The sequence below is a fragment of the Martes martes genome (genome assembly GCF_963455335.1).
Source record: "Martes martes genome assembly, chromosome: 1".
Taxonomy (NCBI): Eukaryota; Metazoa; Chordata; class Mammalia; order Carnivora; family Mustelidae; genus Martes; species Martes martes.
The window spans coordinates 205,458,389-205,472,979 of NC_137888.1; the positions used below are offsets into that span (position 1 = coordinate 205,458,389).

The 14,591-nt window shown below is 48.5% G+C and overlaps 2 protein-coding genes across 2 annotated transcripts; one reads left to right on the plus strand and one right to left on the minus strand.

Moving 5' to 3' along the window:
* Nucleotides 1-1,011: 1,011 nt before the first annotated feature.
* SLC1A6 (solute carrier family 1 member 6) lies at nucleotides 1,012-12,900 on the plus strand. Its single transcript, XM_080799012.1, has 9 exons — nucleotides 1,012-1,217; nucleotides 1,407-1,544; nucleotides 3,052-3,256; nucleotides 4,062-4,104; nucleotides 4,606-4,949; nucleotides 7,480-7,713; nucleotides 8,893-9,087; nucleotides 9,888-10,022; nucleotides 10,808-12,900. The coding sequence occupies exons 1-9, from the start codon at nucleotides 1,013-1,015 to the stop codon at nucleotides 11,001-11,003; spliced, it is 1,695 nt and encodes a 564-aa protein (XP_080655138.1). The 5' UTR covers nucleotide 1,012; the 3' UTR covers nucleotides 11,004-12,900.
* Nucleotides 12,901-13,060: 160 nt separating this feature from the next.
* Nucleotides 13,061-14,023, minus strand: OR7C2 (olfactory receptor family 7 subfamily C member 2; the record flags this gene model as incomplete). Its single annotated transcript, XM_080816696.1, has 1 exon — nucleotides 13,061-14,023. The coding sequence occupies one exon, from the start codon at nucleotides 14,021-14,023 to the stop codon at nucleotides 13,061-13,063; it is 963 nt and encodes a 320-aa protein (XP_080672822.1).
* Between the last annotated feature and the right edge of the window lie 568 nt (nucleotides 14,024-14,591).

Sequence of the window (14,591 nt, forward strand, 5' to 3'; positions counted from 1 at the left end):
CACAAAAATAAAAGTTCCTCTGGCTCATGATATAAGCTGCCTGTATCATGTAACATGTAACATGTTTTGTTGGTAGGCAGGTTTTTATTTTTACATGCATTTCATTTAATGTGTATTAAAATATAATTTGCACTTCAAGTAATGATCTCATTTCCATTAAGAGATATTTATTTAAATAAGCATATAAGGTTACAGGGATGGGGTCAAATATAAGAGGAGACACAAAAGTCTGAAGTTTGGGAAACACCCAGAGTGATTCTGAACATCACATTTCCCTTCAAAAATGGATCTTGAAGAGCCGCAGGGGTCAAGGATTGTCACCATTTCCTTCCTGAGGGATCCCACCTCCAGCCCCTCTGCTCACTCATGCAGGGCACTTGTATTTATTGGGCACTCACTCTTTGCCAGGCACCTGCTGATTTTGTCATTGTGGAAAGGCCACTTGTTAGCACCACCAGGCCAGACACCAAACCATATTAATTTGGGGGGGGCTAACACCAGGATGCCTTATCTAGTGCTCTGCATGCAGTTGGTGCTCAGTAAAGGCTCACTAGTTTGGCTTGTGAGCTGGGACAACCCCCAGCTGCTTGTGAGGGTATGAAATAAGGAGGGCTCTGGAGTCAGGAATTGCATGCAGTTGGTGCTCAGTAAAGGCTCACTAGTTTGGTTTGTGAGCTGGGACAACCCCAGCTGCTTGTGAGGGTATGAAATAAGGAGGGCTCTGGAGTCAGGAATTGCAAAGGCGTCCATTACATTGTGGTCTCCTTCATCGTCTGGGAGTGGATTGTGGAGATCTGGATCCTTTTCTGCCAGGATTTAACTCTGAGCCCCAGGCAGTGTTCTTAGGTGTCCCAGCACGGGCACATCCTACGTGGACAGGTAGGCATGGCCCCTCCCCTGGTGTTTGGATTATGAGTGTCTCGTCAGCTTTGTCCACCCTTTCCCCTGTCCCCACAGCCACCTTCTGTCCTCTCCCTTACCAGAAGGCCCCTCTGTCCTCCGCAGATAGACCATGAGCAGCCACGGGAACAGCCTATTCCTGCGGGAGAGTGGCCAGCGGCTGGGCCGGGTGGGCTGGCTGCAGCGGCTGCAGGAGAGCCTGCAGCAGAGAGCACTGCGCACGCGCCTGCGCCTGCAGACCATGACACGTGAGCACGTGCTGCGCTTCCTGCGCCGGAACGCCTTCATCCTGCTGACCGTCAGTGCTGTGGTCATTGGTGAGCTGGCTGGGAGGGGTGGAGACCTCAGAGAAATTCCCTGCACGCACACATCGTCACTCCACCCACTCATTCTCACCGGCACATGCACTTGGCATCACCCACCGCTTTCCCCCGAATAAGGGCACCGTCACACAAATGGGACCCAGTGACCCAAACCATTCCACAGAGCCCTCCTTTCGGTCCTAGGGGTCAGCCTGGCCTTTGCCCTGCGCCCGTACCAGCTTACCTACCGCCAGATCAAGTACTTCTCTTTCCCTGGAGAGCTTCTCATGAGGATGCTGCAGATGCTGGTGCTGCCACTCATTGTCTCCAGCCTGGTCACAGGTGAGAGAGCCCAGGCCAGTGTTGGCCTCCGAGACCCATCCTGGAGTCACGACTCAAACCTGGAGCCAAAGCTATGGCAAGCATGGGATCACCTCCCTATCTTAGAACCTCAAACATGAACCCTGCACCTACCCCGAGTTCTTGGCCAAAGCCTAGATCTTCATCAGACTCAGGTTCCAATCCCTATATGACCTATGCCACTTATCTCAGTAACTTTACCGTGCTTTTCCGTGTAGATAAAATACCACCCTGCTAGGGGCTTACCATCATCCAAAGGTGAAAGAAAGGCTGTGATAGGGCAGCCGGGGAAGATAGAATGGCATCAAGGGTCAGGGGGTGGGCTTGGGTGAAAGTGTTTGAGATGGAGGTGACAGGATGGTGAATGGGGGCCAGGGTAGAAATAGTGATGAGTTATGCAGAAGTTGAAAACTTTTTTTGTAAAGGTCCAAATAGTAAACATTTTCAACATTGGGGGCCGTATGATCTCTGTCAACTATTTAGTTCTGCTATGATAGTGCAGGAGCAGCTGCAGATTCATCTTTAAGCAAATGTGTGTGGTTGTGTTCCAATAAACTTTATTTACAAAGACAGATAGGGGGGCAGATTTGCCAACCTCCAGATTTTGGGATGGGAATGGAGATAAAGGACTGAAAGAGTGGCTTCTTGGGTTGGGTTTCCCAGAAGCAGAACCTAAAATGGGGATATTTGCACAAGTGATATATCAAGAGATAGCATTCAAGAGAGACTCATGAGGAAGCAAGGGGAGCAAGATGGGGCAGGGAAAGAATCTAAGCAGAGATGGGTTCAGAAGAAGGCCGACCTCTCAGCCTTATCCCATGGATAACTCTGGAGCAGGAGAAAAGCTACAGAATTGTTCTTCCCAACTCTGCCCTCATTTGAGTCAAAGGAACTGGCCTTCTGAATCCCTGTACCAGGCGGCCTTTGGTTTTAGGTCTTCCGTGAGGTATTTCTGGGCAAAGCAACTTTTGTTCTGCTGAGGGCCGTCCTCCAGAGAAGGGGGCCCCACCAACTGTTGGGAGCCAGCAGCGCAGCAGCTCAAGGGCAGTTGTGTTAGCCTGGTAAAGGGCTTTTGGATGGAGCACCAAAAGAACTATTTCTCACAGATAGGGTACAGTAAGGTGGGCTGGAGGGAAGTATAATCTTGGGGTCAACAGTAGGATGAAGAGTGGATTGAAGGTGACATTATGGTAAATGGAGGGTGGGGTGGGAGTTGAAAAGTTTGGCTTGAAGTAGAGGAAGTTTAGTGAAGTGGGGCTTGGGATGAAGGATGGGGTGGAAGGCGTATTTGGAAAATAGAATAGGGGTTGAAGACTGATAAGAGGGGTCAAATGATGGCAGCGTGGGTGCTGGGGTGGGGTGCAGGAGGAGGAGACTCTTGGTAAATTCTTGTTAAGCTGGCGGTATGAGGGAAATAGAGCTGATGGTTGGGAGAGAGGGTGGTGGGGTGTGGATGATGCTGCTCAGGGTTGCACCATCTGTCCTCCAGGTATGGCATCCCTGGATAACAAGGCAACAGGGCGGATGGGGATGCGGGCAGCCGTGTACTACATGGTGACCACGGTCATTGCTGTCTTCATTGGCATCCTCATGGTCACCATCATCCATCCTGGGAAGGGCTCCAAGGAGGGGCTGCACCGCGAGGGCCGCATTGAGACCATCCCCACAGCTGATGCCTTCATGGACCTGGTCAGGTGACGTCCTTTCTAATTTTGATGGGAACTCTGGCCCTAGATGCAAGCAGTCATACTCAAGGAGGGACTCAAGGGGACGGGCTGATTCAGCCTGGAAATGCAACACCAAGTTGAACCTAGTTCATTGATACCCATTTTATGTCCTGGAGCCTTGTGCAAATCCTGAGAGTACCTGACTCCTAGGGTAGGATCTTTTGGACCTTAGGCTCTGGAGGCTTTAGTTGCATCTTGAAATGAGCTCAGAACAGGTGGTATTTGGTGTTACCAAGCTCCTTTTCTTTTAAAGAAGCTAAATTTTGCCAACCAGAATCAAGGCTTACCATGGTTCTTCCCTAGTCACTGACTTGGAGGAAACCCACATCTGAGGTCCACAAGTTATCTGTGTTTTTTGAGGCAACACTGGCACATGTGTGTGAATTGAAGTCTGAGGTAGCATAGGGTTCTATGGAAGGGCTTAGAGAGGCATGGATTTGAGGTCCATCTGCACCCCTTTTGAGCTATGTAACTTTGGGTAACATCTGTAAGTTCTCTCTGTGTTGGTTTCTTTGTGGATAAAATGGGGACCTCGGTAGTGCTCACTTTAAGAATTATTGTTGTGTTTAGATAAGCACTTAGCTTTAGATACTTTAGATAACTTTAACTTTAGATAAGCACTTAGCTCAGTACCTGGTCTAGACTAAGCATTCACTTGTTGGCTGTCATTATTATGGTTGGTATTATTGCTATTATTCTTACTATTATCACCCTGGACCTGGACTCCTTCCCAAGGTCTAACCACCATCCTTCTTCTGTTGTTTTTCTGCAGAAATATGTTTCCACCCAACCTGGTCGAGGCCTGCTTCAAACAGGTCAGGGGGAAGTGCACGGTGTGTTCAAGGAGGTTTTGGGGGGGATAGCTTGATGCTGAGTGAGTGGTCCTGGGGTGAGGGAAGGGAAGAAGAGCATGCCAGTGCAGTGGGCAGGGACATTTGGAAGAGTCTTGGAGAAAGAATGTACCTTCCATTGGTGGAATGATCAAGGGAAGATAACAGAAAAGGACTTAGGCCAAGAGCTGCCTGGGGATGGTGCTGAAGGAGGAACCAGGGCATCTCACCATAGATGGCTGAGGAGAGAGGTTCCCAAATCTCTCTGAACAGGGAGCTTTGAAAAAGGCACAATCTTTCCTCATTCTTCCATGCATTGGTTGTTCACTCCTTTATTCATGTATTCCTTCACTCGATCTTCTATGCATTGGTCAAATCCTCTAAATAAGACTCTCCAGGGGTAGCAACCAGGAATTGGTGTTCTAAATAAACTTCTTCAGGAGATTCTGATGAATTGATTTTGGCCCCAATCTCTCCATATTTCAGTTCAAGACACAGTATAGCACAAGGCTGGTAACCAGGACCATAGTGAGGACAGAGAATGGATCTGAGCCGGGCACCTCCATGCCTCCCCTGTCCTCAATGGACAATGGAACTAGCCTCCTGGAAAATGTCACCTGGGCCTTGGGCACCCTGCAGGAGGTGCTAAGCTTCGAGGAGACTGTACCTGTGCCTGGCTCAGCCAATGGCATCAATGCCCTGGGCCTTGTGGTCTTCTCTGTGGCCTTTGGGCTGGTCATTGGTGGCATGAAACACAAGGGCCGAGTCCTTCGGGATTTCTTCGACAGCCTCAATGAGGCTATTATGAGGATGGTGGGCATCATTATCTGGTAAGTACTGGGTTTTGACAGGGCTGACAGGTGATGGCACATGGGAAGTGTGGAACCAGGACTGGGAAGTCAGGCTGTGGGGCAGCTGCTCAAGGGGCCATTGGGCCATTTTGCCAAGGTCATTCATGTATGTATTGGTTGATTTACTCATTCATACATTCACTCATAAACTCATTCACAGACTCATCCACGCATTAATGAAGCCATTGATTGACTGACTGATTGATTTACTCACTCTGCCGTGTATTTAATGAAGCTCATTCTTTGGCCCACTCATTCATCTCTGCATTTGTTATTCTCCCATTCACTCCCTCATGTATTCCCTGCATTTATTCACTTAACACACTCATTCATTCACTCAACCGTTCATTTGTGTCTCATTTGCTCTTTTCCTTATTTGTTTATCCACTCACTAGTTATTCCTTAGTTGATGCATGCATGCATCCATTTTACCATTCTCTGTTCCTTTACCAATTCCTTTACTCATTCAGCAGACCTTTTCCTGGGTTAACATTGTCTAGAATGCAGGGATATGCTGAATTCAGCCCCTGTCCCCAAGAAGCTTATGAAATCTTGGAGGAGACAGACACATCCTAGATAACTGTATTACAAAGTGGAAGGTTCTAGAGCAAAGGGGCATTCAAAAAGAGTTGGGAACATGAAGAAGTGAGCAGCCAAGGAAGGGATATCCAGTGAACTCTGCCTGGTAAGGTGAAGAGGGAGTTATGGAATAGGTTGCCTCATAGTTGGGTCTTGAAAGGCAAGTGGGAACCCAATAGGACAGGAATGGAGAGAGGCCCTTCAAACAGGGAAAGAGAACATACAAAGCCTGTAGGAACCTCAGTTGGCTGGAGAATGGTGGAGAGTTCAGGGAAGTAGGAGCACAGGGTAAGTTGGGAGTGGTGGTGCAAGATATTAACAAGACTGTCTAGGGCCAAACTGGGGAAGACTTTGTACATAATCCCCAATAATTAGAAAGTTGTATAGGGGGCTAGAGGCCAAGTTTAAAACTTGGAAAAGGAGCTGAGGGGGGAGCTTATCGAGGATAGGCAAGAAGACTGACAAGATGGAAGCTCGACTGTATTGGAAACCATGAACTTATAGTGGTGTCGTTGGCAGAGTTTATCCAGATGTGCTGGCTGGGTGAATGTAGAAGGAAAGAAGCCCGGTGCAATTGACATAGGGTTGAGGAGTTTTGTGGAGAATGAAGAGGAAGGATGATGATGAGGGAGCTGGGGAGGGGATTCACAGAGCAGGCATAGAGGTAGGTGAAGACTGGGAGACAGCTCAGCAGCCTCCCATCTGGTCTCACCATGAGCCCAGCTGAGCCCAGGGGAATACAGATGTGGCCAGAAGAGTGCTCCACATCCGGCTTCCCACCACCTCAGGGTGGGTCTCATTGTTTCTGACCCAAACTATTGTACCAATTTCCCAAGAGGTCCCTGCCTCCTCCTGTCCTCCAATGCCTCTACCATGAGAACAACCAAGTGTAGTCTTCAGTTTCTAAAGAGAGGAGTAACAGCAGAAGCCTGGTGACGGGTGAATGAAGGCACCACTGGCAGGTGCCAGTGTCTCATCTTGCAAGACTAAGATGCGCTGGTTTGTGGGGAGCACAGGTGAGCACCTGATGAACTCACTCTGTCTTCTCTCACTTGCCACTCCACAAACACTGTCTGCTCTCTTCTTCAGCACTTCTAGCTCATGCTCATCTCAGGGTCTTTGCATGGTGCTTGCAATGCTTCCCCTTCAGATAGATGTGTCTCTTCACATCGTTCAGGCCACTGTGTGAACGTCACATCTCCAGGGAGGCCCTTCCAGACCACTCATGCTGGTGCAGCCCACTGAGGGACTCTGTTATGCAGTTCTCACCATCTGAAGTTTTTAACTAGGCATTTCCACGTGTATTGCGTTTTCCCCATTAGAATGTAGGTGCCACAGGGGCAGGGACTGTGTGACTGGAGCAGATTAGGTGCTCAAGGGAGTGGTCGAATAAATAAATGATTTGATAAGACATGGGGTTTGGGATGTCTGGGGGAAATTCAGGTGAAATAACTCAGGGCCAGTGAGTGAATGAGAATATGCACTTACAGGAAAGAGAACAGGGGCATTGAGGTTACACATTTAAACAAACAGAGTTGGAGGTGGTGAATAAGGGAAGTTTGAAGGCCAGTGATAGGGGATGTTTGGGCCACATCTAGAGAAAGAGTCCCAAGGAGTGACTATTTGGGGAGGGACTTGAATGGTGGAGTGGAGGAAAGAAACCTTATAAGATTGTGTGCGCTGGAGTTGTAGGAACTTTTCGCTGCTGTTCTAGGTGTGATCTGTGGGTGAGCAGGCAGAGGCAGTGGGATATGTTTATGGGGTCCATCCCTGTTTGTCAGTATGTGGGGAAGTTTGGGGCAGAGTAGGGTGCTGTATGATGGGCACTGCCTGGCTCTAAGGGCTTATATGGGCAAAGCCTTGGGGATGCCAGCTCTGAGGTTTAGGGGAAGTCATGAGGGCACTCTGACAGGTGTCTGGCTTGGCCTAGGTATGCACCTGTGGGGATCCTGTTCCTGATCGCTGGGAAGATCCTAGAGATGGAGGACATGGCTGTCCTGGGGGGTCAGCTGGGCATGTACACCCTGACCGTCATTGTGGGCTTGTTCCTCCATGCTGGTGGTGTCCTGCCCCTCATCTACTTCCTCATCACCCACCGGAACCCCTTCCCCTTCATCGGGGGCATGCTGCAGGCCCTCATCACTGCCATGGGCACGTCTTCCAGGTATGGCTTCATCCCCCATCCCCAGCACTTTTCTGAGGTTCACTGTTAGTTGTTCACAGGCTCTCCTAAGAGTCCTGGCCCCCAACCCCCCTACTAAACCTCGTCTGAGCTATGTGGTAATGCCAGTGGTTCCTGAAGGTCTGCAGGCCAGTCGACACCTGGGTGCTGATCTTTGTCCCAGACTGGTTCTCCTGACCTGTTTTCCACATTTTGTATTTCTCTATGTGGAGGAGAACCAGCTGCCAATTTGAGGTTAGGACCAAGGTGCCCCCTATTCTGTGTCATTTTCTAGCTCAGAGTCTCATTTTCCCTTGAAATGGTCTCTGGGAGCTCACTTGGCTCCTTTCTCCTCCTTCTCCCTTTTTTGTGGTTTTATGGGGTTAGTAAAGAGCTTCCCCTTTCCCTGTCATCCAAATTCAAAGAGGTTTGAGAAGTATCACAAGAGCCAACTGGATGAAAGAATAATATCATTTTTATTGCTCATAATGCTGCCTGGAGAATGCGCCTTTTGGTCTTTGGCCAATAAGATTGATGCCATTGTAGCCCAGAATGACACTCACCTGATCACCACAGGGTTGGATCCCCAGAGGCCTTCTTTGTGAGGCCAGGCTTCTCACCGCATGACATCAAGCTGACCAGACCACATGTTTTGTGGACAGGCCAACTCCAAGTGAGATGTCCGTTCCTTCAACTAAACTCCCCAATCAGTTCGACTGCCCTTCCCCTGCTGTGGAGTGGTGGGGAGAGAGACCAGGAGGGTTAGTGTAGCTGATGTTGCTCCCTGAGCTACATGAGTGGGGATTAGGGGTCTATGTAATACTTCTCTTTTAACCCTGAGGGTGTGGGAGGTCAGTAGACCCCTAGTCCTTTCCTTTCTGGGAGTGGAAAGTTCACCAGTGGCATGAATAAGTGTCTAGTAATTAGCTTTAATCTGTTGGCTTTAAGTGGGTCAAGAGACCTTCAACGTAGGGGACTACCATTGCCATGTGCTTCTTGCATCATGAGGAGCCCTGTGCACAGTTACCAACCTCTGAAATGTAATGCTCCTGTCATCCTCCCCTTGCCCTGGCTCCCACCTGGTCTCCCAGTATTCTGAGCAGAATCCCTCCTTTGGCCTACGGCCACCCCAGTCCCTCCCTGCCACTCCCCATTCTCAGCCTCCAGGGCTCTCTCCCCTAGCTCTGCAACACTGCCCATCACCTTCCGCTGCTTGGAGGAGGGCCTGGGTGTGGACCGACGCATCACCAGGTTCGTGCTGCCTGTGGGGGCCACTGTCAACATGGATGGGACTGCTCTGTATGAGGCCCTAGCCGCCATCTTCATCGCCCAAGTCAACAACTATGAGCTCAACCTGGGCCAGATCACGACCATCAGGTGAGGTGATCTTGGGTGGGATATGCCAGCAGGTGAGATCTAAGAAGTCATTAGGTTGGCTAGGGGTGGAGGGAGCCTCAGCTTCTTGATGTCAATGGAGGCTTTGAATGTTGGAGGGGGGATGTGGGAAGACCCCAGCTACCCATGCCAAATGAGGCTAAAGGTGAGACTGTGCAACCTGAGACTATCAGGAGCTGGCCCGATGTTTCAGTCCCATCTTCTCTCACATGCTATGGTGGGAGATCCCTTTGCCCAGTGTTTTCCAAAGTATGGCTGGCGCATCCTAATAACCTGAGGCTCTGATAAGAAGGATGGATCCCTGGGTCTCATTACCCAGAGGTTCCGTATGGTCATTTTAAATATAATGGCAAACATCACGTCCTTCATGTCTTTGGTCCAGTGTCAACTGCTTAGGGAAGTGTTTCCTGAATATTCTATTTAACGTGGCATGGTTTGGACTTTCATAGGACGAACTGTTTCTCTGTTGCACCCTCTGCCTTAATATATGTTTTAAGTACTCATCTTGTTTATTTCCTGCCTCCCCACTAGAATGTAAGCTCTGTTTGGGCAGGGATTTTCTTCTAAGGGAGTTTCTACTAGATGTCTAGCATGTAGTAGATGCTCAATAAATATAAGTTGAAAGAATACATTTATTGAAGGCTGCTTTTTATTTTCAGGCACTTAATTTAAGATGTTCCAGGGAACCACCTCTTCCCTTCTGTTGTGCCCTTTCTCACTCTCTTCCTCGTCTTCTCCTTCCCACCTCCTGCCTCCTCCCTGTGTTCTCTCTTCATGTACAGTATCACGGCGACAGCAGCCAGCGTTGGGGCTGCTGGCATCCCCCAGGCAGGTCTGGTCACCATGGTCATTGTGCTCACATCGGTCGGCCTGCCCACTGAAGACATCACGCTGATCATAGCTGTGGACTGGTTCCTGTGAGTGTTCTTCAGGCCCTGGTGCTATCTTTCCTCAACCCCATCCCTGCTTTCCTTGTAAGACCCCTAACCCATGGGCCCTCATTCCAGCAAGGACAGAGTTGTAGAATTTTAGAGTAGAAGGAAAGTCTTGGAGAATACTCCAAACCATGGCCTGTAGATCCCAAATTCCATAGAGTTAACCTGGGGAGTAGGATGGGGAGGAGATGAGCAATGGGGGCTTTACGGATGAGCCTGAAAAGCCCCTGCACCTGGAGAAGTCACAAAAAGGTGATCCATGGGACAGAGCTGGCTTGCAAATTTTTGTTGTTGTTAGTTTGTGTTTTTAATATTTAACTTCGAAAAACAGAAGGCTTACATTAAAAAAATCTGGACTTTCCTTCCCATTTAGGAGCAGTCAGGTGGATCTGAGTCCCACTTAGACAGAGTCCAGGCTGGCCTGATTTGCTCACAGTTATTACCTTCCTCATCCTGTATGCTGTTCAGCCCACAGCCCCTAATTTTCTCTATCAGATGTTTCCATCCTTAAAAAAAAAGAAAAAAAAGGAATTGCAAAGCTAAGATCACATGTGAGCCTACCAGAGTTGATCCAACCTACATCTGTTAGGAGGAGGGGAAACTGAGGACATCAAGGGGGAGGCACCTGCTTGAGGTTATGTGGTTGTGGATGGAACATGAGCCCCACATCCCAGACACAAGGAACCTCCCACCCTGATGCACCCTCTCCTCCATGAGCTCTTCAAATCTCAGCTAACAGTGGCTTCTCTCTCCCCACCCTTCCCCAGTGACCGACTTCGCACAATGACCAATGTCCTGGGGGACTCTATTGGAGCTGCCGTCATTGAGCATTTGTCCCAGCGGGAGCTGGAGCTGCAGGAAGCTGAGCTTACCCTCCCCAGCCTGGGGAAGCCCTACAAGTCACTCATGGCACAAGAGAAGGGGACGTCCAGGGGACGGGGAGGCAACGAGAGTGCCATGTGAGGGGCCCCCAGCTCTGCCGCTCAGAGAGGAGGGAATAGGGCTGGGGTGGGGTGGGGGTGTCCTAGGGAAGACCTGCTGTCCGAATGACTGTGCACTGAACACACATGTTCTGTATGGCTTGTTTGGTCGAAACCGAGATAAAGGAGCAGGGACAAAAGGATGTCCAAGGCCTCCATTTCTCTCTAAGTGCATGGGGAGAACTTGTGGAGGGCAGTGAGCAACGCAGGGAGGAAACACTTCTCTTGGAACTGGGGGTGAGGACAGCTTCTGGTCCCACAAACTGAGGGGTCAGCTTATGTTATTTATTTTCTCAAGGAGTGGTGGAATTGAAAGAGGTAAAGGAAAACCACCATTTATTATAATAAAACAATGTTCATGATCTCCGTGTTGGGGGTCCCCATGACCTTCAGTGATTTGCTAGGACACGTGGAACTTGGAAAAGCTGTGATCCTCACATTTATGACTTACTGCAGTGAGAGGATACAGATTAAAATCTGCAAGGACAAAAGTTGCCTGGGGCAGGGTCCAGAAGACACGAGATATGGGCTTCTAGCTGTCCCCTCTGTGGAATCCCATGGATGCCCTTAATTCTCTCAGCAATGATGTATGACAGTATGTATGCCAGCCGAGGAAGCTCACCTTAGCCTTCGTGTCCAGGATTTTTATTGGGGGTTCTGTCTTGTAAGCATGGAGTGCTTCAGCCCCCACAGAAGTCAAGTGAATATAGTCTTGTCCAGGGCCCCAGGTGAACAAAAACAGGCATTCACCATAAATTACATTGTCAGCATAGACAACCTGGCACAGCATAGGGCCCTAGGTTTCAAAGACACTTTTATCAGGGAGGATATTCCAAGGACTTATGTTATTTCCTGGGAGCTGGTCAAGGGCAAGTCCTTTCTCTGGGATATGTAGGCTTTGAGTACCCTTCCAGTTAACCCTTTACTTCATACACTCATGGCTGGTAATAGAGGAAGCAGTTTCCCATAGGGATGAGTAGCAGCATCTTGTAGTCCCAACTCTTGACTCCTGAAACCAGTTGTCTCAGACACCCATGCCGACCTCAGGAAGCTCTGTGTCTCCTTACTACACAGGCAAGCCTAATGAACCAGGTGGGACATTAAACGAGACCTTAATAAAACTGGGGGAAAACCCAAGTAAATAGTAACATAATTCCAGACGTCATGGGTATAACTTAACTCTATAATCCTTTTGCCTAAGGAACACAATATTAGCTTTTTCTAAATCAAATTAAACTTCACTTGAGCACCTACCTCTCTCAAGGGGGAAGGGACATTCCAACACAGGTATGTTTGGGGATGCCTCCCCCCCATTCTTTAGGATCTCAAGAGAACCCTTGGGCTATGTAAATGGGAGAATGTGGAAGAAGGGATCCAATAATTCTTTAACTTATTTGCAGTCACCATGGAAGCATTTATGCCAGTGACTGGAAAAGTCCATGCAAAGGCAAGATGCTTATAGAACATCCTACTCTACGTTTGACTCTTGGGAGATTTGCCTGGGATCCCAATCTCAAACCAGAATTTCTGCCTCTAGCCCATGGTCTGTGTCTGTAGAAATTTCCTTGTGGAAGCCGGGTGTATTAGTTTGCTAGGGCTGTGATGACAAAGTACCACAGACTGGTGGCTTAAGTAATAGGAATTTATTTTCTCATAGTTTTGGACGCAAATCTTTGACTTGATTCCATTCACATAACCTCAGAAAACATCTAAATGAGTTTGCAAGGCAACATTTCCCAATTAGGCACACATCCCATCACCTTGAAGATGTCTATTAAACACATGAGATTTGATTTATTTTTCAAGAAATCCAAACCATCACTGAAGGTTACTGAGAGAATAGCAGGTTCTATTCATATCAAGTTAAAATGACTAGTTACAAAATGAAAAAAGGAATCCACAAGGGAACTTGAAGAAAAATAGAGGGCAGGGAAGAACCAAGGAAAGTCTTGCTTGAAAACATGTAAAATTAGGAAAAATAAAAAATATTGCATGAAGGAAACTAAGATTTGTGGTCTTCAGTATTGTGTGCCCAGGTACTCAGGAGAGTCCTATAATGGTCCTGATGCTGAGAGGCACCACCTTCCTGAGGAGTGCAGCCAGGGCCCCCATCATGTCCCTGTTCCTCAAGCTGTAGATGAAGGGGTTCAGCATGGGGGTGACAATAGTGTACATCACTGAGGCCACCAGACTTGTCCTGGAAGATGAAGTCACTGCAGAACTGAGGTAGACCCCAAGGCCTGTGCCATAGAACAAAGAGACCACTGAGAGATGAGACCCACAGGTGGAAAAGGCTTTGTACTTGCCCCTGGTTGATGAAATTCTCAGGATGGAGGAGAAAATCTGAGAATATGAAAAGAGGATTCCAGAGAGAGGAAAAAGACCTAGGACAATAGTCACAAAATACACCACTATGTTATTGATGAGGGTGTCAGAACAGGAAAGCTTCAGGACTTCAGGAAGATCACAGAAAAAGTGTGGGATTTCCATGTTTTTGCAGAAGGACAGCCCCAAAAGGGTCAAGGTCTCAAGCAGGGAGCCCATGACACTGATGCACCAGGACCCCAGGGCCAACAGCCCACAGAGCCTGGGGTTCATGATGACTGAGTAGTGCAGGGGGTGACAGATGGTCACAAAGCGGTCATAGGCCATTACTGTCAGGAGTAAATTGTCCAGGCATCCAAATACAATGAAGAAAAAAATCTGGCTGAGGCATCCTTCATATGTTATGGTTTTGTTCAGAGTCTGGATATTCAGCAGCATCTTGGGGATGGTGGTGGAGGTGAAACAGATGTCAGCAAAGGACAAGTTGGAGAGGAAGAAGTACATGGGCGTGTGGAGGTGGGAGTCTGAGCAGATGGCCAGGAAGATGAGCAGGTTCCCAGTGAAGGTGACCAAGAATATGGACAGGAACAGCCCAAAGATGAAAGACTGCGGGTCCAGTTCCTCTGAGAATCCCCAGAGGAGAAAATTCCCAACTCCTGTTTGGTTTCCTCTTTCCATGGGGCTGCTGGGTTTGCCCAGAAGGAGGAAAAAAGCAGCACAAGATTCACTCCAAATAAGCATTCCCCAGAATGATAGTAATTTCCTTAATCCAAACTCAGGGGATTCATGAAATCATTCATTTTGACTAATGATTGGCCTTCATTGCTGACAAATTATGGTTACCATTGTTACCTGGAAAAATTTTCTCTAAGATCGGTGGTTCTCAAATTGTGATCCCTGACCAGCATCATCAGCATTACCTGGGAACTGTGTTGGAAATGCACATTTTTCAGGCCCACCTGACCTAATGAATCAGACACTTTGGGTGGGGAGCCAGCACTCTGAGCCTTGACAGGCCCTCCTGGGGACTCTGGTGCACACCGGGTTTGAGGAGCCCTGCTCTAGTGCTTGTCTTCATCCCTAAGCAGTCATCCTTGATGCCTGCTCTTGTGCTTTCTGCTCAGTGCTTGTGGGAATGGAGAATTCCTGAATGCCAGGCAAATCTTCTAATCTTTGCCAGGTTCTTTCATTGTACTGCCTTTCTGTAATTTCTTTATCTTAGATCCTCTGGACCTTGGGTGTTCCT

Coding starts and splice junctions, on each gene's coding strand:
- SLC1A6 (XM_080799012.1), top strand. CDS start 1,013: ATGAGCAGCCACGGGAACAGCCTATTCCTGCGGGAGAGTGGCCAGCGG. Junction 3,257..4,061: donor GCCTTCATGGACCTGGTCAG/GTGACGTCCTTT, acceptor GTTTTTCTGCAG/AAATATGTTTCCACCCAACC. Junction 10,023..10,807: donor ATAGCTGTGGACTGGTTCCT/GTGAGTGTTCTT, acceptor ACCCTTCCCCAG/TGACCGACTTCGCACAATGA.